The following is a 27,162-nucleotide window of genomic DNA, read 5'->3' as shown; positions in this document are numbered from 1 at the left end:
TGAACATACACAAGCTGTAGAGGGAGAAGGTGGTCATCATGGCAACACTTCTTACTCTAGGTAGATGTCCTCGGTGGGGCAGGCGTACTCCAGATGTTCCTGGTAGTACTCTTGGAAGGCTCGTCTGCAGAAAAGACAGACAGATGAGAGCATGACTAAAGATCTGCCCAACAGCTATTAGAAGACAGCCTTCCAGAGTAATCCTTCGTGTAGTGACAGATTTTACACAGTCATGTTCTGTTTCCTAAGAAATGTCCAGGTAGTACAAACAAAAAGAGTGCTTGGTAAACATAACGCTAGTGAAAATACAGGACAACTCTTGCTGAATCAAAGGCGCGTGACTGTTTTTCATAAGTTTTGCCATTGTTGTTGGGTCTGTACCACAGAGAGAGCAGGATGGAATAGTTGAGCCCAACCCATACTCTGCTGCCTGCCCTCACTCCATCTTCATCTTTAAATATTCAGATCCACCCAATTTAAAAATGCTCTTACAGTTTAAGTGGAGTAAATATGTCAACCCAGCATTATAAAAAAGGTATAAAGACATCACTGTCCCATGGTATATGCTTGATATAGAGTAACTGATATAACAATGTAATTTGGACTCACCCAACACACTCTGCTACAGGTCGCATGGACTCCTGGGAAACAAACACGTGGCAAGCAAATCGGTTCAGTGTGGGGTGCTTAGTGATGAAGCCAAAGTAGCTGCAGAGAGAACAAAACAATATGATGCAACCAGTCAGATGTTACGCTGTACACTGGCAATATCAGGGCAGAGGATCTGCGTGTTTGTTTACCAGTTGTTCCTCGGATGGCAACCACAGAATGAGATGTTCTTCATCTGGAAGAAGTGACTACATCTGTCATACTAAACATGGCGAGAGATGCAAAGAGAGAGATTAAGATTAGTTGTAGTCAAGTCAGGTTAAGTCAAGTAGATTTTGCTTATACCCCAAATTTGTGTCCGAGGGCTTTACAACCTGTATAACATACACCCTCTATATTCTACTTTTATCCGAGTTTGCATTCACAGTCTTAAGATAATTGTGTTTTATTGTAGATTTGATTTGTCGTGCTAAACTCTGTTCCCTACTTTTGAAAAAATCCAACCTGCCGGTATCAGCCTGCTGGACAAAGGACTCATACAGTCTTTGATCTATGACTGCTCGGAAAATAAAAATCCCTTGGTTGTTTACCCGACAATATTTCAACAAGTTGTGATAAATCATCAATAGAGCATTAATCCAATGTTATGACATTTTAAAAGAAAGACTGATTGTTAGCAGTTCATTGGCTCATTCATTAATTTGTCGATACCTCATCGAGGGTGTCATATTCATCCTCCAGGCTCATTATCAGTTTCACTCCTTGCAAGCTAATCTCCAACTCACACAGAGAAGGAGGTCGCACATGTACCGTCCGTTTCCTCGATATCGCAATCTAAGGGGCGGAAAACAGTTGTGTTAAAGAAAACATGATTTTATGGTGCAAACTGTATGTGTATATATTTTTGTGACTGTGCATGTGTTCTGCTGTCTCTTCCACTTTGCTTACCTTCTGCATGGCAGCACAGAGAATACCATTGCCTTGGTGATAAGGTACCTCAACAGACCCCAAAAACTGAACACTGAAAGTCTCAATCCATGCTGGATTTCTTTTCATTCCTACAGGGTATGATGTGGACATACATACAGAACATGTGATTCTTCTGAGATTCGTAATGAGACAGGCAAAAAGACAGTGGGTGTATCTCTCCACTCACCCAACAACTCCTTAGACTGGCCTATGACCTCATGGGCATAAAAGGCAGGGAAGATGCCCCTCTCCCCTGTCCGCATGTTATAGCCTCTGTACCAGTAGTCATCCTCTTCTTCCTCCACATATAGAGGATCATCCACATCCAGCTCCAGCTCATCTGCATGTCTGGGAATGAACCTGCAGGGGTCAGCAGAGAGGATGAGGGGAAAAAAAGAAAACCATCTCTGTTGAACAGTGTGTGCTTACATGGTATCCTTGCAGCTGTGCATCCTATAGACTGGGGTGCATTTCATAAGGAAGCATCTGTTTCAGTCTCCCAGTGGGGAGCAGAGAGAGAGGAGTGATGAAACAGCTGACAAAGAAAGATGGTGGGGTGGGTGGAGGGAGACAAAGAGCTCTAAATGTGGAGACATGATTATTGAAAGAGGACTGTGGTAAAGCAAATACATAATTATAAATACACAACATGTATGTGTATAGAAAGGAGGAGCATGTAGCCTTCAATCTCACATACAAACACAGATGGTGGCTGATGTGATTATTACTGGCCACCCTGCAGCTCTCGAGCTCAGCTGTAGCTGTATTTCTGCATGACCCCAACAGCAAGCTGAAAGCCATGAAGCCTTGAAGAAATATTGTTTAGCTTAACCATACATGGATTTTTTTCCCCCAGATGCAAAATGAAAATTGGGAAATTAAAGCTAATGACATTCAGAATTCATTCCACCATACTGTTTCTACAATCCACGAAAAAAAACAAAACAATAATTTTTTGGTTTTTGCTGTAATTCACAAAGCTCCCACTGTTGTCCCATTGTTAAAAATGACACAGTATACTTTAGATTATCTTACCTGTAGACTGCCCTGTGTGTCTGGTCCCTCTCCTCTCCATTGATGGTACAGGAGAAAAGTCCAAAGGATTCTGTGCCTACGTGGCAAACAGACACCACTTAGACTGGCTTAAAGCCATTAAAACTACCTTTTTAAAATGAAACTGGAAGCTAAATGTTGAAAATGAAATATAGTGAATTCTTTCTTTTTTCTCTGATCTGTTATTGTTGAGGGAACATTTCTCCTGTAAACTTTCTGAGAGGATGTCAGAATGAAAGCTAATTGGATTTGTCAAAAAAAGAAATGGCAATGTGAGCCTTTGTAATGAGCCTTTCATTATGCAAATCACCCTTTATTAGAGATATAAATCTTGAAGCAAGGGCACTGATTGATGATGGGTGTACTGGGAAGCAGAGCCCTTCTATAGGTCTTGTGTGGGCTCCCTGCCAAATTTGGAAAACGTTAATGCATCATGCTGACAGTTATGAGTTAAACCCTGATACGGTATATTCATCCTAAGGACCATGAAGGGATAATTTTGGCAATAATGCTGCTGGGCTATAACATGTAGGGTATGTATTTTCCATTGGCTTAAGTTAAAGGACTCCAACATTTTTGGGAAATACACTTATTCACTTTCTTGAAGAGAGTTAAATGAGAAGATCAATGCCACTCTCATGTCTGTACAGTAAATACAGCCAGGATACAGTTATCCTAGCTTAGCATAAAGACTGGAGGCAGGGGAAAATGGCGAGAACACATTATAAACAACAAAACAAAACACACCAACAAACAAAAATCTATGTGTGAAAGAATCAAGTCATGGTTACAGGGTAATATATGCTTGTACTATTTCTTGGCCCAGTGCAGTGACTTTGTGACTGTGTCTGTAGTTTCATACTTAACTGACAGATTATGAGTGGCATCAATCTTCTCATCCAACTCTCAGCAAGAAATAAAAATAAACATATTTCCCAAAATGTCAAATAGAATAATCTTGTGTGTGACTTACTGGAAGAGCGGGAGGTGCTGTTGACGAACACGTTGAGGAACTTCTTGGAGAATGGCAGGTCAGCCTCGGGGGAGGAGTCCTCAGAAGAACTTAGAAGTTCTGGCCTCACCTCCTCATCCTCTCGACTGTAGCCCACCTCAGCCGTTCCCAAGGGCTCCTCCTCACATAGCGTGGAAAGCTCACTGTCATCACTCAGAACAGAGGTGCACCTGTGAGGACAACATTTTTTCCAATTTCAAATCTCAATTTAAGGGTAGACAGCCACTAATACCATAAAAAAGGCAGTATTTACTTTTAACAATAAACACAACCACTGTTCATATTATGCAACATTATCTCTAATAAATAGTTTTACAATTACATAAAAATGGTGTGTTATCATCTACACGCTATAAGGATGATGCAAATATTCCATAATCTCTGCTCAATTTGAACACAGATGAGTGTTACAGTATATTCTTAGCTAGTCACAGCATACCTTCTGAGGCTGACTAGTTCCAGTGTAGTATTTTCATCCACCACTAGTGTGTACTTCATGGAGTCATATGCCAGTCCATCATCTTCGCTCGGTTGTCTCAGAGCCAGATCTTTCTCACACAGTGGGAGGTCATGGTCAGATGAGGGATGGTCTTGCACACTAGCATCAATGGGTGGTGAACTGTCAAGCTCCAAGTCACTACCCCTGTAGGACTGCTTCCTCAAGCCACCCAGGAATGGATAAGAGTCCCCATCGTCCTCCTCATCGTCATTGTCTGTGGAGTACGTAAGGCTGAAACAGCGGTTGGTCTGGGCAGTGGGGATGTCCAGTGTCAGGCTGTGTTTGGCGTCGGTGATACGCTCAAGAGAAGCTGAGGAATTGCTTGTTGGCCTGGGCTCTGTCTCTCGACCTTCATCCTTGTCGCTGACCACACTCTCACTGAGGCTTGGTGAGTCCAGATCCTTCCTCCCCTCCAGCATCATCAAGTCATTATTGGGCTCTTCATCTTCTTCCTGTCTCCTGCCATTCTTCAGTGGTTTGTCTGTGGAGTTCTTCTCAGAGTCTTTAGTGGCATACAAAGAGTTGAAATCCGTGGTTCCCCTCCCGTTGTTTGCAACGCGCTCTAAAATCAGAGGAGTTATGGTGTCACCAGTAGGGTTGTTCATATAGAGACAGGGACTTATCACTGCTCCTTCTTTTAAAGACTCCGCACTCCTTTCCTTCTCTATTTCCTCTGATCCCTCCATCCCTGCTTTATTTTCTCTGTCCTCATCATTGAAACCATCTCCCTCTCCAATGTCTGAGGATGGTGAGATTGTGTCTGACACAGACACCTTCCTCTTGAAACACTCCTCAGGACAGCTTATTGGGTACGAGCCCTCTGAGATCATCCTGTTGACCAAATTGCTGAGCAGCCAGGGTGAGTCTGAATTCTCACTCAGTTCGTCTTCACTTTCTGATTCTGAGTCTCCCTCACTTGTTCCATCGTATTCATCTGCACTAGGCATTAGCCTGGGTCCCACTGGCAGGTAGAAGGAACGTTTGAAGCTCTCTAGGCTGTGGTCTGGTTCTATCTGGAGCACCATCTGTCTGGACAGACTGTCCTCACAGCATTGGGCTGGCGGCAGAGTCTCATCTGGGTCAGCCTGGTGCTCGCAGGACTGCTCATCATCCACATTCTGCAGCCCCATCAAAGCTTGACCATCATCATAAGGCTCAGGGGGTAAGATGGGTGAGTCAACAGGGGATGGCGTAGCAATAGTGGGTGAGGGTACAGGGGAAGGAGATGGCAGAGGAGACCCTTCTTTTATTGGATCAGGCTTGCCCAGAAGTAAAGACGTTTTCAGTCCAACGATACCACTGTCCTGCTCTAACTCTGTATCTGGGTCCAGTTCCTGGTCCGATGTAGGCGAGCTGGCCTCCTCAATGGAGTTGGTGAGATGAGATGAGCGTCCACTGCTACTGTCGTCACTGGTAAGGTCCAGCTCTGTCTCTGAGATAGAAGAGATCATGTTGGAAACTACAGGACCTCCACAGGCAAACGCTGCCTCCAGCTCCCCTTCAATGTCAGAGTCAGAGCCTGGAGAGCTGAGATCCTTGTCCTGGTCTGAAGTTATGTAACCCCGCTGGTTCATATCTGCTATCCCTGGATCTGAGGATGGAGAGGTGGAGTCGTTAACTACTACCTCCCTGGCAGAAGTTGCTGGAGCATCTGAACTGTTGGACTGGTCGAGAGCATCTGAGCGGCTGGAGGACACATAGCTGGAGAAGGAGGCGAGCTCAGAGGGTTCAATGGAGGGGAATTCAACATATGATGACTGATTCTCCTTACACACCATATCGTAGGTCTCCTTACACATAAACTCCACTTCAAAGTCCTTATCCAGCTCCTCATCAGACAAGGGTGTGTCGGCACCATCATTGGCTCCCATGGGTGCAGTTGATGACAAGCAGCGACTGGTTCCGTCTGGGTCTGGGTCATTCTCTGGCTCCATACCTGACTCGCTGGTGATTGTGTAGGTGTCAGTGGCACGCCGGTTTGAATGTTTGTGATTGTGGTCACTGTTGAGGTCATGGTCAACCTCTGTGTCCGAGCACTGAGAGTGCTCATCTACAGAGGGCACTCTGGTTGTCTGGATTGAAGGGTCAGCTTTTGGCTCAGTGACATCACCAGAGCATGGGTGGGACTTATGTTGACCAAATGAGCCTGCAAAGAAAAAAAGGTGTGGAGAAAGAGCAACTTGGACAAGAGCAAAGCTAAAAAAAGAATATTAGGAATAATGAATGAAGAGCGTTACAAGGTGCAGGTTAAAAAAAGGATGAGGGATGAGCAAGTTCAGCAAACTCTTCTTAATTAGTAAGACACTAATTTGATGCCCTGGTGCAAACTGATTTGTAAGAGTCAACATGACAATGTTTTGCTGAACTTTTGTGTCACTCAACAATTCAAATTCACGTCACATCACTTCATTTCACAACACGACACTGATGTTAATGGAATGAGTTCCAAGCTTGCTGGGCTGGCCTTCTTGTTACCGTATTCGGGCCTTTCCCGCCTGTTGCCCTCCATGTCGCAGAGGAGGGGCCTGTGAGGGGATTGGGGGTTCCCACCCTCCCCTGCCTGTTTTGTTGGAGTACCTTTGCTCTGAGACCCTGGTGCTTGGGAAACTGGAGAGCCTGGGCACTGGCCTGTCACATGGCTGCTATCCTCCAGACACAAGTGGGTTGGAGACAGATGGCCTAGAGGTAGAGTATATATTGTAAATGATAATTTATAATAACCGATCTTCATTTGAAGGCAACAATAACTGGCCTATGTCGGATAATTACTACACAAATGAAAAACCTTAAGGTAAGGTCAAGAAATTTAAATACTGTCAAATGTAATTTGATGTGTTTTCACTGTCTTGGCAATTTCATAAACACAAAACAGGTTATTATTTTATGTTAATTGTAATTTATGCTTATTTGTAATTTTGGTGCCTCACTTGAAACAGTCATTATCATTTTTTAAGATACACAGCATCTGTGAGTTTCATTATTTTATTTTATATATGTAGGGCATTATATTATATTATATTATATTATATTATATTATATTATATTATATTATATTATATTATATTATATTATATTATATTATATTATATTATATTATATTATATTATAAATTTGATGTTGGTGCTGTTGTTGTACTGAAAACTCTTGAATACTAACACAACAATGTATTTATTTTACCAAAATAAAAATAGGACCATCTTGTGTGAAATATCATGTGTAGAGGACAGACAAATGAATAAAAATACAAATGAAAACATATCCATGACTTGATTTATTATTGATACCTAACCATGTACTTACCCTGTGAGACAGGGTTGCGTAAGGAGTCCTGCCAGGTTCCCTTCTTTGGGGACAGACTGCTGTTGTTATTCAGAGAATCCTAATAAGAAGAGAGAGGAAGGTATTTCACAAGCTTGTATGTAACTATTATGAAGACTAAACACTGTGTAAAATCAGTGTTAAATGTGTGTTTAGGACCACAGCTTCAGTCTGCTTACCTGCGACACAGCAGTAGTGAGGTTCAGAGTGGTGGGTCTGCTCTTTAGAGTACCAAGAGTTGGGGAGAGAGGAGGGGTGGTAGAGGGGGATGGGGGCGCATCGGGGTCAACCTCTTCATCCTCTTCCTCTTCCTCCTCATCATCCTCATCTTCGTCGTCAATCATCTCAAACTCTTGGAAGTCATCCTGGAAGGAGCAGACTGGGTGGTGCATGTCATTCTTCTCCAGAATGAGAGAATCCTGACCCAAGAAAAGAAACAGAGAGACAGAGTTAGTCACGGGGCCGCAGGATAAAGTAAAGAATGCTATATTTTTAAACAGACTGAGCATATTTCAGAGGATAGACGCACTAATTAAAGCATATTCTGTTCTGACAGCAGAAGGAAACTATTATGTAGTGAGCAAACACAAAGGCAAAAAAGCTGCTACCTTCCATCCACTGTATACTACTTCCTTTTTCATTTAAAGGTTTTGCCAAGAACAAGCCTGAGATGAAAAGAATTAGGAGAGCACAGATGGACAGCATGCAACACGTTGTTTTTGATTACACAGGGTGCATTTGTAAAATACAGACAAACACACACATATACACACATCAAATCACTGTGGTTGGCAACTCTGCAACAGAGTTTATGTTAACAGCCACAGTACACTATGCTGTTATGTTCTTTATGCAATCTTAGGTCTTGTGCGTGTGAACCCATACATTTATGTTTGTATCTGTGTGTGTGTGTGTGTGTGTGTGTGTGTGTGTGTGTGTGTGTGTGTGTGTGTGTGTGTGTGCATGCGCGTAAGACAGAGAAGCTAAATGCAGCCTTAAGCATCAGCAGCACTGCCTCCCTGCTGTGTGTGTGTGTGTGTGTGTGTGTGTGTGTGCGTGTGTGTGTGTGTGTGTGTGTGTGTGTGTGTGTGTGTGTGTGTGTGTGTGTGTGTGCGTAAGACAGAGAAGCAAAGTGCAGCCTTCAGCATCAGCAGCATTAACTCCCTGCTGTGTAGAGGTGAAAAGGTGGGAACAATTAAGTCACCAAATACGAAAGGAACAAGCACAAATCCTGCAGAGAGTAGAATAATGTAGCTGTCTTGAGGATGGGCTGTTCAGAAGAGGAAAGGAGAAGGAAGGAGGGAGGGATAGTGTTTGCATGTGTGCGTGTGTTTGTGTGTGTATGTGTGTGTGTGTGTGTGTGTGTGTGTGTGTGTGTGTGTGTGTGTGTGTGTGTGTGTGTGTGTGTGTGTGTGTGTGTGTGTGTGCGTGTGTGTGTGTCTGTGTGTGAAGAACAAAGAAAGAAGAACGCAGGGACAGGCAATGAAATGGGAGTGGATCAATCCAACATCTCTCAGGTTTCAGATGGTTTACCGGAAAGTGGTGCACTAAATGATTTTGAAGTTTAATAGACCACACCTCCATAAGCATGTGTGTGTTGCCGTGTAGCTTTTACGTTTGCCAGATACAAGGTATGTTGATGCGACATCTATGAAGTACAGTAGATTATAGACAAACACCTCACACTGTTTGCTAAACACTGAAGAAGAGGAGATAGATTCGACTCTTGCACAGTCTGTGACAAGGCACAGATGCTCATATAGCTGTGATGTGGAATTGTTTGATTTAACTACTTTATAATAATGTTTAACCAGTTGTTTTAATGTAAAAATTACCCTGAACAGTATTGAAGACCTCTCACCTACATTCATCCCTACAAAGAATCTACTATAAACTGATAAAAGTGACATCACAACATCATCTAAACATCATCTCTCCCTGATGAACCTGAGGCATTGAGTGTTGCTTGTAATAATATTGATAAAAGCTGCTACATCATCATTTCCATCGATAGACTGTACGGTCACCACCACAAACATTTGTGGTTTATTTTTTTTCTGAACATCTCGCCTCTACTTTGAATTTATGTGACAATGCACACCCCGGGATTGATTTATCTGGTTTGAAGTTTGAGCAGCGCTGCAGTTTCTCTGCCTTTCTCTGCCACTTTTTAATGGAATTAAAGCTCACCTTCTCACCCATCCACCACACACAATTCTGCTGACGCCTGGTGCATCCACTTTATGCCACAGCAACAGAAATCAACACTCAATCTATTATCCTGAGAGTATGCATGAATATGCACACTTATAAGTAATTAACATATCTATATTTTCTGTGATTTAGCTGTGAAGAAATATTTTTGCAAAGAGTCGTGTGTTGGGGCAATAGATAATTATTTGTAACTATATATGCATTTTCAGTCCACAACCTACCGTAAAGATTCACAATGCATTTTACCCACACTAACCCATTATAATCCATCACTGGGTATGATGTTTGACCTACAAATCTTTGCGGGGCTAGGAAAATGCCAGTAATCCGCGCTGTCAGGAGACATCCTTTTGCGAGGCAAATTGACAGACAGGAAGGCAGGCTTAAAGAAACACAGAGTACTATAAATAAGAGTTGTGTGTTGGCAAGAATCAATGCCCATGGTCTCCGGTTCCCAAGGGCATCCCATCCAGCCACGTGACTGTCCCTCCTCTGTCACCCAGCAGACTTATGCAAGCATGCTTTCCTGCTGGCAGCGGAGGCGCCGTGAGCGAATTTAACTCTCTTAAACACCAACAAGCAACAGAGAGCACAAGTGTATTTAATGTAAATTAAATTAGTCTATAGGCAGAATGGTACTCCTTGTATCATACACAGGTAAACTCAAATCCATACAAACTTTACCGATCCAGAGTTATAAACAACCCTATGTATTATTTCTATGTATATATTTTAAACAGGTCATTTATACTGTCATTTCTGCTCTTCAACAGATGCTCAATAGGTCAGTGTCTCTGCTTGCTGATCAGTTTGCAAAGAGATATCATTGTAACGAAACAAAGATGAAGGCAGAGCAGCTCTCGAACCCTAATTAGCAGACCACAGGCTTGTTCAGCATGGCTAATTCTATGCCTACTGACTGTGAGATGGCAGTTCCACTATACAACACTGCCCTCAGCAGTGGAGAGGGCAGAGGCTTCTGGCTGAACTTCAGGGCCATCTTGCTTAATGAACTGACCGGCTGACGGAGGCAGCACTGTATAGATGAAAGTGACCGAGGACAGAACCCTCAATGGCATGGCCTTGTGAATGAAGAGGATGCCAGGGAATCATAAACCTCAGAGAAAAGAAGTGGAAACTGAGAATTAAGTGTTGTTTTAAGATCTAACAAGCAGTGGGTCAACAGGAAACAAAAAAGCTAGTGATGCCTAGCCTCCCCGCCGACTGATTGTTGATTGACTATGAAAGCAGAGCTGCTCAGTTAGTGTAGATGTGCTGGAGTTGCATGATCCTCAGTGCCTTGAATGAGATCATGTTGCAGTCAGTTGTTCAGCTGGGGTTTTTCTTTTTTTAAATTTTGGACGCTGTCTATTCAGTGCATAAATTCATCAGCTACACATTCACTGGTGCATCGTTGGGCTCCATATACACCTGCAAACTCATTAGGAGTAATGCTTTTGTAGATTACTCTGGCAGTACAGTCAAAGAACAGAAAGAAGATGATGATTCTTATTTATGACATTCATGTTTTTTGCATTTAGGTCACATCTTGATTGATATAAACACATAAGAAAGGAAGCAAGTATATGCCTACAGTACATAATCACCACCACTGCACAATATCTCTACATTTATTTTGTTTGTACGATACTATTAATTGTGTCTGTGGGTACATGTGTGCCCACTTGTAATGTGGGTTAGCTTTATGCCAGAATGTACGACAGATGTTTATTAGTATCCCATTAATGGAGACCACGTAGCGAGTGATGCCCCCCCTTCTATCATTCTTTCTGTAAATTTCAATTTTTTTTCAAAATAAGAGTAATGCCACAGCTGACACAGACACCATTGCTCTGTCACATACTGAATTATGCATGTGCTCCAGGTATTCAAACAGGGCTCTAGAGAGACAGAGATAGATATTAGAGAGACAGGAAGTGAAGCATCAGAGGCAAGATGAGGCATAAGCAGCAGTATGTGTATGTGTGTGTGTGTGTGTGTGTGTGTGTGTGTGTGTGTGTGTGTGTGTGTGTGTGTGTGTGTGTGTGTGTGTGTGTGTGTGTGTGTGTGTGTGTGTGTGTGTGTGTGAGAGAGAGAGAGAGAGAGATAGAGTCATAGGAAAGATTCAGAGACAGGAAAGGGAGGGACTCCCTCTGTTGTGGTCTCTCTGCTTGTTATGTTTAAATGCTGGGTTAAAAAAAATAAAGGTCAAGGAAAAACAAAAAAACAAATCACACGCTCGAAAACACATTGTCAAACTTAATCCTCAGTGCTTTCAAAGACAGTAGGAAAGGACAGCCTGAGTCGAAACTGCTTTTGGCATTTGGCCAGAAATGACCATTTCCATAGAGACAGAAAATCAGACAATGATAACGACCCCATATGAATGATCTTCAATCGCCTGCCTTCAGCTTCAGATGCCAGAATAAGCTATTTTAAGGCATCGTGTGTGTGCCTATTTGGTTTTGTTCACATGTATGTGTGTCCTGCTTTCACAAAGGCTAAATTCTGATCTAAAGGGTTTTGCAGATTAAGACCTGAACCCCATTACAAATTGGAATTAAACAGAGCTGGGGATTGGGGCTTGAGGATAATCTCACTGTTTAGATTGGCCGTTCCTCCAAAACATCAAAGACATGCTGCCCAATATGACTGAATCATACTGACGTAAAAACTAAAAGCCTCTCTCTTCATCAGCAGAGTGATGTGCAGGAGGGAGGGACTGCTGCTGCTGATGAGCTGACAAAGTGTCACAAACCCTACTGGTGCAGGCAAAATCAAATACCATGTGAAATACCCTCCACATGAAATTCTCTGTCTCGCCTTTCTTTCTCTGTTGTTTAGACATGCAAAAACACACTAGCAGGGCAACTGGGTGTGTGTCCTATCCATCCAATGTCAGCAAGATGACTGCCTCTGGGCAATGATAAAACGTAACAAGGACCGACACTCTCTCTGCACTGTGCTTTGTCGTTTGTGAAATGAACAGTCAGGGCCTCTGCTGATGTGTCTGATGTATGTGTATGTGTGTGTGTGTGTGTGTATGTTGTGTGTGTGTGTGTGTGTGTGTGTGTGTGTGTGTGAGCGTGCGCGTGTGTGTGACTGGATGTGGGAGGCAGAGAGGAGATAGAGGGCACTGATGCATGGTTTACTACTGTATGACCTCTCTGGCATGAGACGCAAAAAAAATCCACTCTTTAAAGTCTCTCTCTCAGGAGTTCTTCTCACATGCTACGCAAAAAGAGCTTTGTTACAGGAGGGCTTCGCTAGCTAACCATAATGTGTTTTGTTGCCGGATTAAACTGAAGGAAGTAAAATATCTAGAATAGATTTATATGGAGAGCTTAACCCTCAGAACCCACCATCCCTGAGCTAAATCACCTCGGCATAGAAGAGCAAAACAGAGAGAGGGAGAAAGTCAGGGAAAGAAAGCTTTCCGGGGAGGGAGAGGAGAGGTGGCAGAGAATAAGGGAGGAGCGAATCTGAGCTCTGTCTCCGAGCAACACTCTGCATAGCAGGGAGGGAAGGGAAGACATATGGGAGGGAGGGAGGTTGTCTCTGCATAGCAGCAAACTGCACTGGGTCACCCACCCTCTGCTGCAGCTGCGGCTCCACGCCACCAGCATAAAACATTTACACCCAACAGGATGGAGAGAGAGAGAAAGAGAGAGAGAGAAGGGGTATGAGACAATAGTTCTTAGAAACTGTGTAATTAAGGTATAAGTTGGTTAGACATGTATGATGATACAGCTAATGACTCAATTATTTGCATATACTTCATAACCCAGTCGCTTGATTAGGATACTTAGCGGAAGTCCTGCTTAGAATTTCTATTATATTCCGAGAAGTTTAGTGAGTTCATTCTGTTTGCTCAAATCCAGTATGTATGGTGTTTGATGCTGATCTGTATGATGACCAGAGTACATGGAGAGTGCTTCAGGAGAGTCTTCCTGTTAAACACAGCCATGAATATTACTCATCTTGTCCCTAGTATTATAATATGGATATCTGGGGCTTATGGGCATTACAGTAAAGATTGCAATGCTGGTAAGCCAGGTAGCCTGTACATAAAAAATCCGAAGCTGCAGAGGTGCAGAAGATAGCCATATGCAAATAAGCAGTTCTCAGCGCTAAGTATCTATAAAAACCAGGTCAGACTATCATTCTTTCCCATATTCATATTTTTTCTTGTTATTGTGCTTACCATTTTTCTACTTGTATCACCTTCACGTTGTATTTAATCAAGTATGATACTGTAAGTTGTCACATTACATAAGTAAGTTGTTCAGTCCAAATAATTAAGCAAACAGAGGATTATAGATAATTTAATTTTTGTAAGTCATACAACAGCCGTTTGCAAGCAGTGAAAAGACTTTTTCTGTTTTATATTTATAATTTTCTTCCTATGAATGCAGACATGATGCAATTGTGTGTTTACATATTGGGGACACAAAGCAAGGGTAATATATCAATAAATGGAACAACATAAAAAACAAAGAGCCTCACCTTCTCATATGGATCAGAGTCATAGTTGAGTCCAATCCCACAGTCATCTGTTATTTCAGAGAGATCTTCATCATCAAACTCCTCAAGACTGATGTCGTGGGCTGGCCTGGAAATACACGAGAGACAGTATATTCACTACATGTCATGAAAGAAAACACTGATATCTGCAATATGCCTGTTTGATTAGTGAAAGCTCCAGAGGGGAATTTCTCACTGACTTATGCCCACACACTGAGCCCTGTCCTAAGGGAAATCCATTCTAACTCATGGCCTGTCACGCTCTATCTGGGTTTCAGTCTCATATACTGGACACAGGCAGCCATGCAAATACCCACGCCCTCTATTTTCTCTTCCATTATAACAGTCCACACTAACAGAGTGTGACACATGTGAGTGGTGCTTATTAAAAAGCAGCAACACACAAAGTACTGAAATGAAATGTCAGTATTTCAAATGAAGTTAGCTGAATTTTATCATATATATTTATGAGCTGTGAGATGTTATAAACAGAGGTGGACCAGAGTCCACCAGAGTTTCTCAACTTCCATTTACAGCACCAGCACACTACAGCAGGGAAGTGTATGTGTCTCTGTAATGATCCATGGCATTGCAAGTTTTCTTGATTAGGCTCTATCTCATCTTTTCCCCATTAGTCCCCCATTAGTCAGTCTACAGCAGTTGGCTTGCAATATGTTGAGGGAAATGCTGCATTGCAGCTTTTCCTACTAAGAAAAAGGACATTCCACGTATTACATATGGATGCAAGCTTACATCACACATTCATATAGGGGTCCTGTCTACACAATGTCATTGGTCCCAATGGAGCAAATGAGGATGTGCTGATGCATCTAGAAGTGAAACAAAGGGAGGTGATGAAAAAGTCACAGTAATCAGAGTGTGCCCATGCTACTGGTCTGCTTTAATTTACAACAAAGTGCATCTGACAGAAAATACAGGGGAAAGGACATAATGGAGATATGAATTACAAAACACAAAGAATAAAATCAAGTAAAATATTTTTTCATTATACTATATATGTACTATAATTAATTATATGTTTTTTAAAAAAAGGACTGAAAACATCCAGTCTTTATTTTATCAGAGGAAAAACAGCTATCAAAATTAAACAATAGTGATAGTATGATAACCTGAACAGCACAAAAACATTTTGATAAAGTTGTGTGGTTAATGTGCTGCTGATACTGAAGCTTAGATATAACACGTTCTTTTCCATGTGCATAAAACTACAGTTGCCAACAAACTATGCTAACTAAGCTTGACCTTGCTATTGATATGTATATCTGATCAGATAAAACTGTACTAAAGTGGCATCTTGAGGATTTACAAGAAAATTCAGATAATTTTGGGGAAAGCAACAGAAAGTTCTAATTAGAAATGGTATAAATTAATTCATGATACAAACTTGAAGAAAACTTGAAGCTTTAGTGTTGTCCCTCACTCAAATGAGTAAATGTAATGCAAAGTCATAGCTCAGTACTCAGCATCAGTTTCTTAAAAGACAAGGAATGAAGGCAGACGCATTTATCATACTTCTTGTGAGATTTTTAATTTGAAATACACAAGTGATTCCTATATATTTCACTGATTTCACGTAGAATAAGCAATTTTTACCAATGGTAGTTTTATGATCATGGTACATTAAATAAAATTCAAGTACGTTACTTAAAATGTCAAATTTAAATAACCAGATGAGTTATTCATTGTCACCATTAGATTATTCCATCGTTTTTACTGAATTGAATAACATTTTAGAATATCATTGTTTCATTTTATGTTTATTTAGGAGGTTTTTTTTGGCACTGTTTGTGGAGCTTAGAATGTTAGATAAACAAATTAAATACGTAGTTTCAAAGAAACAGACTCTAAGGGTCACCCTGTCTGAACTGATACAACTGAACTTTTGATAACAGTCTGGCTGATATGGGACCAAACAGGTGTATATAAAGCCTGTTCAGATCCAAGCCGATTTGTATCCATCTACGATTGCAGGAGGGATCATGAAGTGCCTTGTTGCTGTTCTGGTCTGTGTGGTGCTCACTGAGGGACTTGTTAAGTAAGGAAACTACTTCTCTGTATTTCTTAATTCTGGCATAAAACAATTTTAACTTTAAGGTCCACTTCTAAAGTGACTGAAAGTGAATGTTTTTGCTTCCTCCTTCCTCAGGGTCCCTCTGCAGAAGCATATGTCAGTGCGTCAGGCCCTGAAAAATAGAGGGATTCGCATACCTTACGAGGATCCCCTTCTCAAGTACAAGCACACTGAGTTTGCTGGCTCTGCCAACATGTACATCAACAACTATGCTGATGTAAGAAAACCTTTGTTAAAGCCACTTTTACATACTGTATGCAACATTTTGATCAAAGCAGTAACTGACTGATGGGTTTGTATTTTCTTTTACTCTGCTTCTCTCTTTCTTCAACTCCAAACAATGTGTTGCCCAGACCACCTACTATGGACCCATCAGCATTGGAACACCCCCCAAGTCCTTCCAGGTGCTGTTTGACACTGGCTCCTCCAACCTGTGGGTGGACTCCGTCTACTGTAACACTAAGGCCTGCAGTGAGTACAAACCAACAGGCCCTACACTTCAAAAATCCCACATCTGTCACGCTCTTCAGAGTGTATTTGCATGTGAAGAACTTCTCCAGAGGACTTAAAGCTGATATAAGCTAAGCATACAGAGCTTGCAGTTTGTCAGCTTGTTTCAAAGAGATTACATATTGTACACACATGGGATTTAGGTTTTTAGTGCAATTACAGGCATGCCACCTAGCATTTCTGGTCTCTGGGAAGCATCAGCAACTGCTCATGATTTCTATAATCAAATGAATTACCGGTACGTCAAAAGGCTCTGCAAGGAGTAAGGATGTGTTTGTGGAAATGGCTGCAGAGATAATCCAGATCTATACCATTTACAGACACCCACAAAAAATTCAATCCCAAGCAGTCCTCCACCTTCGTTGCCAAGGATCAGTCCTTCTACCTGCCCTACGGAGCTGGAAGCCTTTATGGAGTCTTTGGATATGACACTGTCAATGTGAGTCACACCCATCAAACAAACCAATTAAATCAGTTTAACAAAACACTAGTGTTTGAGTAGTCACCATCATTTTTTTTATTCACTTTTGGCAGACTAGACTGGACTGAGTCATAGGTACTGAGACCAGAGTGCAGGCATTTTCAGTATCACCTCAATATGTGTTGCTTCACAGAAAAAGTATCCCTGACCAATGTCTGGTCAGAGTTGCATCATGCTCGATAGGGGCAACACACAAAGATCAGTGCAGCAGTCTTCTGCTTTATGTGTGTATTAAATACTAAATTAGGGAAAAGACCAGAAAATATAGTGATTTCTGTACAGAGGGCACTCAGGGCAGTAGAATTAGAACAATTGGAATCATTTGGTACTGCAGTTGAATCAACAGAGGTCTACCCCATTCATTTATTTATGTTGCTGTCTACAGTCATCCTTGTCTTCACTAGAATATACTTTGAATTTGTATAAATACAGTTTATGATTTGTGTCTTTTTCATCATATTTGTTGGTTTTGCATCCATAGGTTGGTGGGATTGTGATTCGTAACCAAGAGATCGGTCTGAGCACAGACGAGCCTGGTGATAACTTTGTGGTGGCCAAGTTTGACGGCATCCTTGGCCTGGCCTACCCCTCTATCTCAGCTGGAGGAGAGACCCCTGTCATGGACAACATGATGTCTCAAAACCTGCTGAATACCAACCTATTCACCTTCTACCTGTCTAGGTAAAACTGACACTAGACTTTTATTGATTAAAATGTATTCACATATAGAACATACTGCCACAGCTGTTACTGCCATATATCCACACTACTGCCACTAAACAAATTTTCTCAATAAGAAGACCTTGCAGCTAAGTCTTGGTTGTCTGGTTTAGGGGAGGAGAGCAGGGCAGTGAGCTCTCTTTCGGAGGAGTGGACAGCTACAGGTACCGGGGCCAGATCTACTGGGCCCCTGTCAGCTCTGAGTCGTACTGGCAGATCGGCATTCAAGGGTCTGTGCTTTTCAACTTACTACCAACATGAAATGTCAAATGATCTTCTGATTGTTATAGTATTTAGTGTTCTGATAGGAGTGCAAGAAAAAACAGTTGGCATGTGTTCTGCCCCAAAGATTCAAGATCGGTGGTAGCGAGACCAACTTCTGCGCTCAAGGCTGCCAGGCCGTTGTGGACACTGGAACCTCCATGCTGACAGCTCCAAGCCAGATTCTGGGCTACATCATGCAGGCCATTGGGGCTGAAGAGGACCAGTATGGAATGGTAAGACAGATGGACAGACAGGCAGGCAGTCAGACCCTCTTACTCACACGAAGCTGAAGCAATCAGAGAGTAAACCACTATTATTATTCTTCAGCCATCCTCTGTCCATAAGCTGCACATTCAAAGTCACAAAACCTACCTGTACATCAAACCTCTAAACTGGTATCTCTCTGTTGTCTTGATCTCCAGTATATGGTGGACTGCAGCCAGGTCAACAACTTGCCAACTCTCATCTTTGTTATCAACGGCGTTTCCCTCCCTCTGCCTCCTTATGCTTACATCGGCCAGGTAAGTTATTATATACATCCTTTGCATAAGCATGTATCTGTGTTGGTTCATATACCCTTTATGTATATCCCACATTTTTTTTTTTTTTTTAATTTATGGGTGTAAATGCAATGATATGCAAATTTCCATTCTCTACCTCCCATTAAAACCAGCATGGAGACCAGTACTGCGTAGTGAACATCACCCCAACGTACCTACCCTCGGATGATGGCCAGCCCATGTGGATCCTTGGGGATGTGTTCCTCAGAGAGTACTACTCCATCTTTGACCGCACCAACAACCGTGTCGGCTTTGCTGAAGCCATCTAAGTGGTATTGGTGTAACCTAACCGGACCATAAACCTGATCAGATAATAATGACTAAGTTTGAGTCCACTCTAACACTGCTAAGAAACTGAGGCTTTGGTACATTCAACATCTGCTCAAATATCTGCACTGAGAAGTTGTTTCGACAATATGGGTTTAATTTCAAGTTCATATTTGTAACTGTATCATCATGCATTGCATCATTCTTAAGCACAATAAAGGTGAAAGGTGAAAAAAATTTCTGCGAGTGCTTTAACATTTCATCTTCTTAGATGAGCCGTCATTATCGTAACAGCACATGCTCTGTTCCAACATCCACAGAATCTGACAAATGCAATAATAAACTAGAATGTCACTCAGTAGAGTGCAGACCTCTGCCAAGGCCAATGTCAAACAAAAAACACCAGACCTCAGAGGAAAAAATTCAAATTTATCATAAATAATCCGGATATGTCCCAAAATATAATGGGTTCTTCTCTGGCCCATTCCCCATCCCTCCACCAAATTTGGTACGAATCAGTTCAGAACTTTTTCTGTAAGCCTGCTGACGAATGAACCGACAAACAAACCAACACATGTCTCATGTTGCATCTGTCAACAAGGCACTATCAGCAGAGCACCTGTGATTGGTCATTAGCTGTTCAGGTACACTCAAAACTACTACGTAAAATGTGATTCAATCAGGATACATTTATCTTATGTATCAGTTACACAAGAGTTGTCATGAAAAAGCAAACTTTCTACTTTCTATTTTCTGCCAAGTATTAAAATTTTTTTATAGTGTACCATACTGGAGTCGAGTTGCCACTGGTGTCATTGCAGTGTATATATCATGTGGCACAAAATGACAGATACCTCCCAGCCTGAGTGTGGTCTGTGCGTGTGACTAGGACCTCAAAACTTTTCCACATGTGGAAAAGAAAAATCTATGTATGTATCCATGACAGGCTCTTGCCTGTCTTAACCAAACCTGGAGAAAGAAAGTCACTAATGAGGTCCTCGCCCATATGGGCCTTCAGGGAATCTGTGTTTGTGTGGGTGTGTGATTCACAATGGAAAATCACATCAGCGCCGCTGTATCCAAGGCAGTTTGTCACCACCACACAAATGGAACCAAGTCCCATCTTTGGTGTTTGGATGAGGGGTTAGAGAAACTCAAGGATACAGGAGACAATCAAAAGAGTTGAGGTGAACAAGTTGGGAGGAAGAATCCTTTAACTAGGCAAATAGAAATGTGAATTCAAAAAGCACAAGTGAAACAAAAATCTTTGTTTCATGTGAAGAAGCAATTTTTCATGTGAACAAGAAGCAATGCAATGCAACAGGTTTCCTGTGAAATCTTACCTACTGCCACTCTATGTAAAATTTGCAGTACAGGCTATTGAGGCTTCTAATGTTGTTTGTGATGGTCTCATTTCAAAACTAATTTTACTAATGTCCCAGAATGGATGTGGTGATGATTTACTTAAACATAGTGTTGCAGATTTAAAGAGTCAGTTCACCCAAGTACAATGTCCCTGTCTCTCTGGATAATACCACAGAACACACTGTCTCAATGTCTACACAAGATTATTTCTTGGGTACAATAGTGTCAGTGACAACTGTTCACACTGAAAAAGTGTGAATTATCCACAGTAACAGTGGCCCTGTTTCTGGAAAGAGATGCTCCTGTTGTTAATTATCACAGATGTCAGTTTTCAGTATTGTGAGCATCATTAACAAAATTCCATTCCCTTCCACCGTATTGGAGTGGAGATGGATATATCAAAACCTGGATAGAGACAACCAAAACTATTAGCATGGCTACAGACCACTAGAAATACTTACATTTTCTTTGTAATTTGGATGAATTTACTCTATCTGTCATCTGTTTTTCATTTCCTTTTTCCAATGCCTTTTCTGGTATCATCCATTGCTTCCTATTCTACCGTATTTCCAGATTCCATTTCGTTTGTGCGCTCATCTGCTCAGTGTTGGAGTTCTCCTGTAGCTCTGCAATGTATGTCACTACAGAGTGTGGCCCCATTTCCCCTAAACTGCAATACCTAAGGAATGTGTGTCAGTGAAAAGCTGCAGACACAGAATAATGCCTGGCCCTGACAGATACTCCGTCCTCTCCTTGAAGAGCGAAACCAGCGACTGATCCCGGCCGCACACAAACACACCAACATACAAGTACAAGCGTCTTAGGTGAACCTCATGCCTATAAGCACTTACACTTCTTCATGGCAACCTAATCTATCAGTTCCCTGTTCTCCTCTGTTCTTATTTTCTCTTATCGGAGATACTCTGTCCTTTTCAGGAATATTTTTGTATTATTTCAATTTTAGAATCTATATCAGATAGTGAGATGCAGCCACTACTGCAGTGTTGACAGTACATATCCATGTTTCTGCTTAGTGTTTAGACAGCATCCATGTGACCGTGCAGTGCACCTGTCACACCATACTGTGTACTGCTTGCTGCCTATCTGACACTGCACTGTGACGTCCATTGCATCCAGTCCACCTCTGCTTGTGATCTTTCTTAATATTGATGATTTTAAGCTGAGGATTTAGAGCTGGAGAGAGAAACATCATGATATCACTCTCTGAGATCATGCAGGAAAAAAGCCCTGGATCTGTCTCCATCTGTGCTGAATTGTCACATGCTAAGCAAAATGAGAATCCTACCACAAGAAAACAAGTCAGCACAAAATTACTATTCACTGATGCTGGTCATTTTGCTGCAATGGCACACCCAGATTTAGCCCACCAGTGAGGGTTTTGCTTCAACCTCTATCTGTCTTCAGGTCTTGCTCCTTCTTTTCATTTTCTCCCTCTCAGATTCAGACAATCTCTCCATCCCACATTTGTTCTAACAATTATTTCTCTATCACAAGTTCAAAAGTGCAAGATTACACAACTGTCTCATTGAGTAAAGCTGCCTTTTACTTTAACAATTGTATTGCTTTATTATATGGAAGAGCATCTATACAATCATTAATTTTACAGCTGCAATGATTAATCAATTTAGAGCAAATATATCAATTTCATAATTGATCAACAGTTTAAGTAAATTTTCAATCAATTAAGCCCAACATTTGATGGTTCCTGTTTCTGAAATGTGAGAATTTTGGTGTTTTTCCTTGTCTTACATTATAGTGAAATCATTCTCTTTGGGTTTTGGACTCTCGGTCGGAAAAAACAAGTTGACAAGATGTCAACTTGGATTCTGGAAATAGGGACGTCAATTTTTCACTATTTTCTGATGTTTTAAAGACCCATGGAGAAAATTATCTGTAGACTAATCGATAATTAAATTAATGATTGGTTGCATCCCCAATCCAGTTTATGATCCAGATATTATATAGCTATTCTTTAAATAACCCCAATTCATATAAAAGGAATATGATGTAAATGCCTATAAAATTGCCATATATGTATAAATAGCACAACAGCAGATGTCCATAATCAAAAAATGAAATGAGACAGAAAGGGAAATTTTCATTTCTTCTCAGGCTTTTAACCTGAGAAGAAATGAAAAAGACACTCAATATTAAAATAGATATAGATACAGAGGGCGAGCGGCGATGAGGTCGCTGATGTAATTAAGCTGCCTTTTAACCACCAGCACCTGCTTCATGGTGACATCATCTTTAAAAGACAAGGACATTTGATCTGGTTGCCACTGACTCATTAACGAGATCAATTTCCCAGGCTTTTCACCCACCCTCAGTCTCCAGTAATGTACGCACCCACACACAAACACACTCAAGTGCACACACACACACACACAGATGAGTCACGCATTTAACCTAATGAAGCACTCTCTGTTGTCTTTGTCCGATCCAAACCTGAAGATCAAGGCATTTTTGAACCAAAGGCGCAGATGATGAACCCGTTTGCTGGGAGGATTTTAAGATTTGGCTGGATTTGGATTAATGAATCATCAGATGTAAACTGAATGCTGCCGATAGATGGGAAATATTCACTGGCATCATATTGATGGGAATCAAATCTCATGGACTGCATAAATATGACTAATTATGGTTAAGTGGAAAAACAAAGCTATGGCAGCAGCCACTGTGAAGATTGACAGGCGAAAACATGGCAAGTGGTGGTTGTACACAGAGTGAGAGAGAGAGGAAATACAAAAACACCATGAGAGAGAGGTAGGATGACAGAAGGGGGGGAGGCAGCGATGGAACGCTTAAGCTAAAATGAATCTGTATTTGATAAGCCTCTTACCCCATGGTAACCATACCCACCACCACCCACCTCCCTCCCCTCCGCCTTCTCCAACAGCCTTCAAAGAGTTGGAAGGCAAAAGTGGAACATCGACTACCAAACACAGTCACAGACTCACAGGGATACGGCTAGAGGGAGGAAATCAGAAAGATGCTTACTGGAAATTTTGAAGTCAAAACCCAGAAAATACTCACATTTGTGCTGGAATTAGCACATTTTTGCTTAAAAATTACTTAAATGATGAATCAATTATCTAAATAATTGCTGATGTATTTTGTGTCGATTGACTAATTGTTTAATTGACTAATAATTTCAACTCAAGTAGAATTCATTTGGGCTAGGTTTAGCTTTCCTCAGTTGTAACTGCAAAGATTTATAAATAACTTATGTTTAAGAATAAATAAAATATAAGGACTAGCATTCAAAGAACCAAAGCTCAGGTTTTGTCAGGTACTGTAGATCACATACTATGTAAATTATTTCACTAAAAATAAATCACTGTGAAAGTTTTGTACATTCAAAATACAAGAGATAAGCTGTCAGTAAATGCATTGTAGAACTCAGATCTTCTTCAAACTGGATCCAAAATGGAGCCCGGTAAACCCTCCTACAAATTCACAGCCTAACAACCAAAAAAAAAAAAAAAAAAGACCTCCCACCAGGCTGCATTAGGACTGCTACCTCAGCGAATCAACCAAAGACAGCACACACAAATCCTTTCATAAAATTTAATCAATGAATTCTAGTATTGGTTGTTGGTAGTCTATGAGTCCCACATTTTAATATGTCAGCGTTGTTGTTTTGGGTTTCAGCAAACCACAGCAGGGATTAGGCTTGCTGAAAAAACGCTGGGTTACCTGGATGGAGTTCATTTCCACATAAATATTTCTGTAAGCTGATGCCTTGATGGAAAAATTGAGTAAAATTGAGCACCATACACTTCTATACCCATTGACTAAGTTCACCACCATGGAACCATGTCAACGAATTTATGATGGAAGAAATATATTCACATATTCTCTTAGCAACATAAAAGAAATGCCCTCTATATTGAATGATTAGCAAACTGTATTTTATCTGTACAGAGTCACACAGTATGTATCTTTTAAAGTTTGTATTCCCAGGAGAGGGCACTCCCTCAGTGCAGGAGAAATTATAGTCTATCATAAATATTTGGTGCTTTGGGGAGAAAGACAGGCTCTCTTACGGATTATGTTGCCCATTGGAAAGAGTGTTAAGGTTACGTAAAGCAGATTACTGTACCGCACCGTCACAACACCGGCGGTTTCATCCATGAATCACTCTCACACAAAAGACACAGAGTAAGAGACATAACACACAAACATACACACAGAAACAGTAAGAAAAACATGGACGTACACAATCAAATGAACAAATGTATGCAATTTTACCAAAAAACAATTCTACAAATACAGTTTTTATCCCCATATGCTCCAAAAAACTAATATTTCATCAATCAGATTTATTGGTATTTCGCTGTCTAAAACTGATTATCCACAGCTGACCCAAAATTAATAGAAAATTGCTTGCGTACTTTTGAAAGCACACAAAGCTAACTGAAAATAATTGGGTGAAACTGGTCACTCTCCACCCCATTCAAATAATAGAGTGACACACTCAAGAGGGATTCTTCACATTTCTTCAGAGGTCTGTAACGCTGGCTTTATTTCGATCGAGAAGTTAACGGAACGGCAAAGACATTAAGCACATTTGGAGTAACTGACACAATGTATAAGCAGGTCAAATGTGTGCATAAAGAAAGACCTGTACCCATTATTCCTCTGGTACAACTAAGATTAGCTAGCTCAGGCTGTTTGCCAGGGCTGTAAATTCAAAATGTTGATGTAATGGCCAAAGTGTTCTTAACTAAGGTCACTGGTAGTCATGTGAGAAAAATCAGGTCTATTGATCTAATATGATCCGCTCATGAGATGAAGCTGCAGTATGTAACTAAATCCTGCATGAGCGTCTGTTGTGTATAAAAAAAATCCACTGGGAGCTGACTTGCTAATGTGATTGCACTATGTATGACATGGGACATGTGGAGGCAAACACAGGGACAATGAAATGCATTGTTGCTGAGAGCCTCCACTATCCATTTCCTCACTTATCCTCTTCCTACAATCTGTGTGGGTGAGTTAAAGTTACTGTATATATAGCTGCAAAGCTTTTTGTGATTGTTTTTGTGGTCGAGTAGCCTATATAGGATTTGCTCCTCTGTATGTGGTTAACAGAGAGGAAGGCTTTGCAGCAGGAACAGTTGGCATGAGATTATTGCATATGGAAATCAAACCAGCGTAAAAATACAATGACATCTGTCATATTTCCACAAAATATTCCTCGACTATGCCTCCAGGCAACGGCAGATCTGAATACTGCAGCAGCCTCCACACAATTTCAGCCAAACCCCACCAAAGTGTTTTACCTAAAAGAACCCCATGTCATGTCTTCTAACCTATAATAGCAACAAGAGAGGATAATGTAGCTCTGGCACTGATTCTGCACAAGTTATTAATCCCTGGTAACTGCCGGTAGAATCCCACACGCAATGGTGCCCAGGCGTGAAGAAAACGCCAGCAGATTTTTCATATTGTGTGTCGCAGAGGTCACGCTAGAGGCGTTTGAAACAGCATCAATATCAGTAGGACTTCCGTAAATCATTGTTCAGCAACATGCCCTTGCCTGGGTTGGACTCAACAGGGCGTGGGCCTCACACAGAGAATGCGCAAAGCGGGTGACTGTCGCGACAGCTACAGATCGGTCATTTGCCACCTATTTTACCACTTACCCTTCTGCACACTTTTCAGGGACAGAATATAACAGTTGTCTCGTGAAAAAAAAGAAAAAAAAAGAAACAGCTGTCGTCATCAAACACATCAGCTCCAAAACAAAAACAAGCAGCACCGTTCAGCTGCAGCACCTATAGGCGCGCAAGGAGGCAGTGGCAGGCCTGGCAGGTTACTCAAAATATCTATTTCTACCCAGGCTCGGAATGTGCGTTTTACTGCAGTCATCAAAACAAAACGGATAAGGATGTTTCTCGTCTTTAGTGTCCTTCTCTCCTCAACCTCGCGCATCGCCTCCATCATCCCTCCACTGCCGCTCTACGTCTAAGCTCTTACCTGCAGCCGGGAGGAGAGAGGGAATGGAAAGTGGATAGGGAAAACATCTCAGCCCTGTCCGCCATCTTCTTCCACAAATGACTCAGAGCGACTGCAGAAAATCACGGAGGGAGCGCAGTCCATTCACAATCACAGGGCAGAGGACGGACGCAGCCGTGGACAGAGGTTTCCTCCTCTGCGGCCCCACAGATGCCCCCCTGGCCGCAAGCCTTCGATCAGACGAGCCTGCTCAGCACCATCAAATCTGCAGTCAACCATCCACGCAAGCAAGGTAGGAGTGGGTGTCGAGGCGGAAAGGCTCTTCGGAGACGGCTCACAGCACCGCGGAAATGAAAATACAATCCCGTGTTTCCCGATACGTCCACGCGAAGCATAGGAGCGCAGTATGCGACCGCAGTCCGCGTTTTGGGCTCGCCAAATGTCTGCTGCTGTGGATGCTGACTGTGGCACACAACGGATGAGGGCCAGCAGTGCGGAGACAGGCAGAGACAGGGGAGGGAGGGGGGGGGGCAGAGACGATATAACGTCAGTGCCGTTACCGTATGAGCAAGCTGTCCTGAGTGGATGCAGGCAGAGCCAAAGCCTACAGGCCCGATAAGCGGCAAAACAGTGGCGTAGAAAAAAATAATGTGTTTGCAGTGACATTACACTGACACTGACATTTCCAGCCAAGACCACGCGTGCTTTCCAAAGTTGGGC

The 27,162-nt window shown here is 41.8% G+C and overlaps 2 protein-coding genes across 2 annotated transcripts; one reads left to right on the top strand and one right to left on the bottom strand.

Moving 5' to 3' along the window:
- Positions 1 to 21: 21 nt before the first annotated feature.
- On the bottom strand, positions 22 to 26,528 carry mapk8ip2 (mitogen-activated protein kinase 8 interacting protein 2). Its single transcript, XM_040131992.1, has 14 exons — positions 26,464 to 26,528; positions 14,181 to 14,286; positions 7,640 to 7,879; positions 7,443 to 7,521; positions 6,618 to 6,821; positions 4,083 to 6,288; positions 3,605 to 3,813; positions 2,614 to 2,689; positions 1,766 to 1,938; positions 1,558 to 1,667; positions 1,321 to 1,443; positions 801 to 871; positions 610 to 708; positions 22 to 124 (listed from the first exon to the last, which is right to left on the bottom strand). Exons 1-14 carry the CDS (start codon positions 26,526 to 26,528, stop codon positions 52 to 54), a joined length of 3,834 nt encoding a protein of 1,277 aa, XP_039987926.1. The 3' UTR covers positions 22 to 51.
- Positions 16,195 to 19,833, top strand: LOC120792717 (gastricsin-like). The gene is made up of 9 exons (XM_040131993.1): positions 16,195 to 16,254; positions 16,366 to 16,507; positions 16,644 to 16,761; positions 17,121 to 17,239; positions 17,763 to 17,962; positions 18,115 to 18,231; positions 18,351 to 18,498; positions 18,688 to 18,786; positions 18,939 to 19,833. Exons 1-9 carry the CDS (start codon positions 16,199 to 16,201, stop codon positions 19,092 to 19,094), a joined length of 1,155 nt encoding a protein of 384 aa, XP_039987927.1. The 5' UTR covers positions 16,195 to 16,198; the 3' UTR covers positions 19,095 to 19,833.
- Positions 26,529 to 27,162: the final 634 nt, after the last annotated feature.

The sequence above is a fragment of the Xiphias gladius genome, chromosome 8 (assembly GCF_016859285.1).
Source record: "Xiphias gladius isolate SHS-SW01 ecotype Sanya breed wild chromosome 8, ASM1685928v1, whole genome shotgun sequence".
In the NCBI taxonomy this organism is placed as follows: domain Eukaryota; kingdom Metazoa; phylum Chordata; class Actinopteri; order Istiophoriformes; family Xiphiidae; genus Xiphias; species Xiphias gladius.
Note: the sequence above shows the minus strand (reverse complement) of the source record. Positions and strands in the feature narration are given on the sequence as shown.

Excerpts from the sequence above, each read along its gene's own strand:
- LOC120792717 (XM_040131993.1), top strand. The coding sequence starts at position 16,199 with ATGAAGTGCCTTGTTGCTGTTCTGGTCTGTGTGGTGCTCACTGAGGGA. Across the intron at positions 16,508-16,643 it reads ACATCAACAACTATGCTGAT|ACCACCTACTATGGACCCAT; the intron begins GTAAGAAAACCT and ends TGTGTTGCCCAG. Across the intron at positions 18,499-18,687 it reads AAGAGGACCAGTATGGAATG|TATATGGTGGACTGCAGCCA; the intron begins GTAAGACAGATG and ends CTTGATCTCCAG.
- mapk8ip2 (XM_040131992.1), bottom strand. The coding sequence starts at position 26,528 with ATGGCGGACAGGGCTGAGATGTTTTCCCTATCCACTTTCCATTCCCTC. Across the intron at positions 7,522-7,639 it reads TCACTACTGCTGTGTCGCAG|GATTCTCTGAATAACAACAG; the intron begins GTAAGCAGACTG and ends TCTTCTTATTAG. Across the intron at positions 2,690-3,604 it reads CAGCACCTCCCGCTCTTCCA|GCACAGAATCCTTTGGACTT; the intron begins GTAAGTCACACA and ends TTTGCCACGTAG.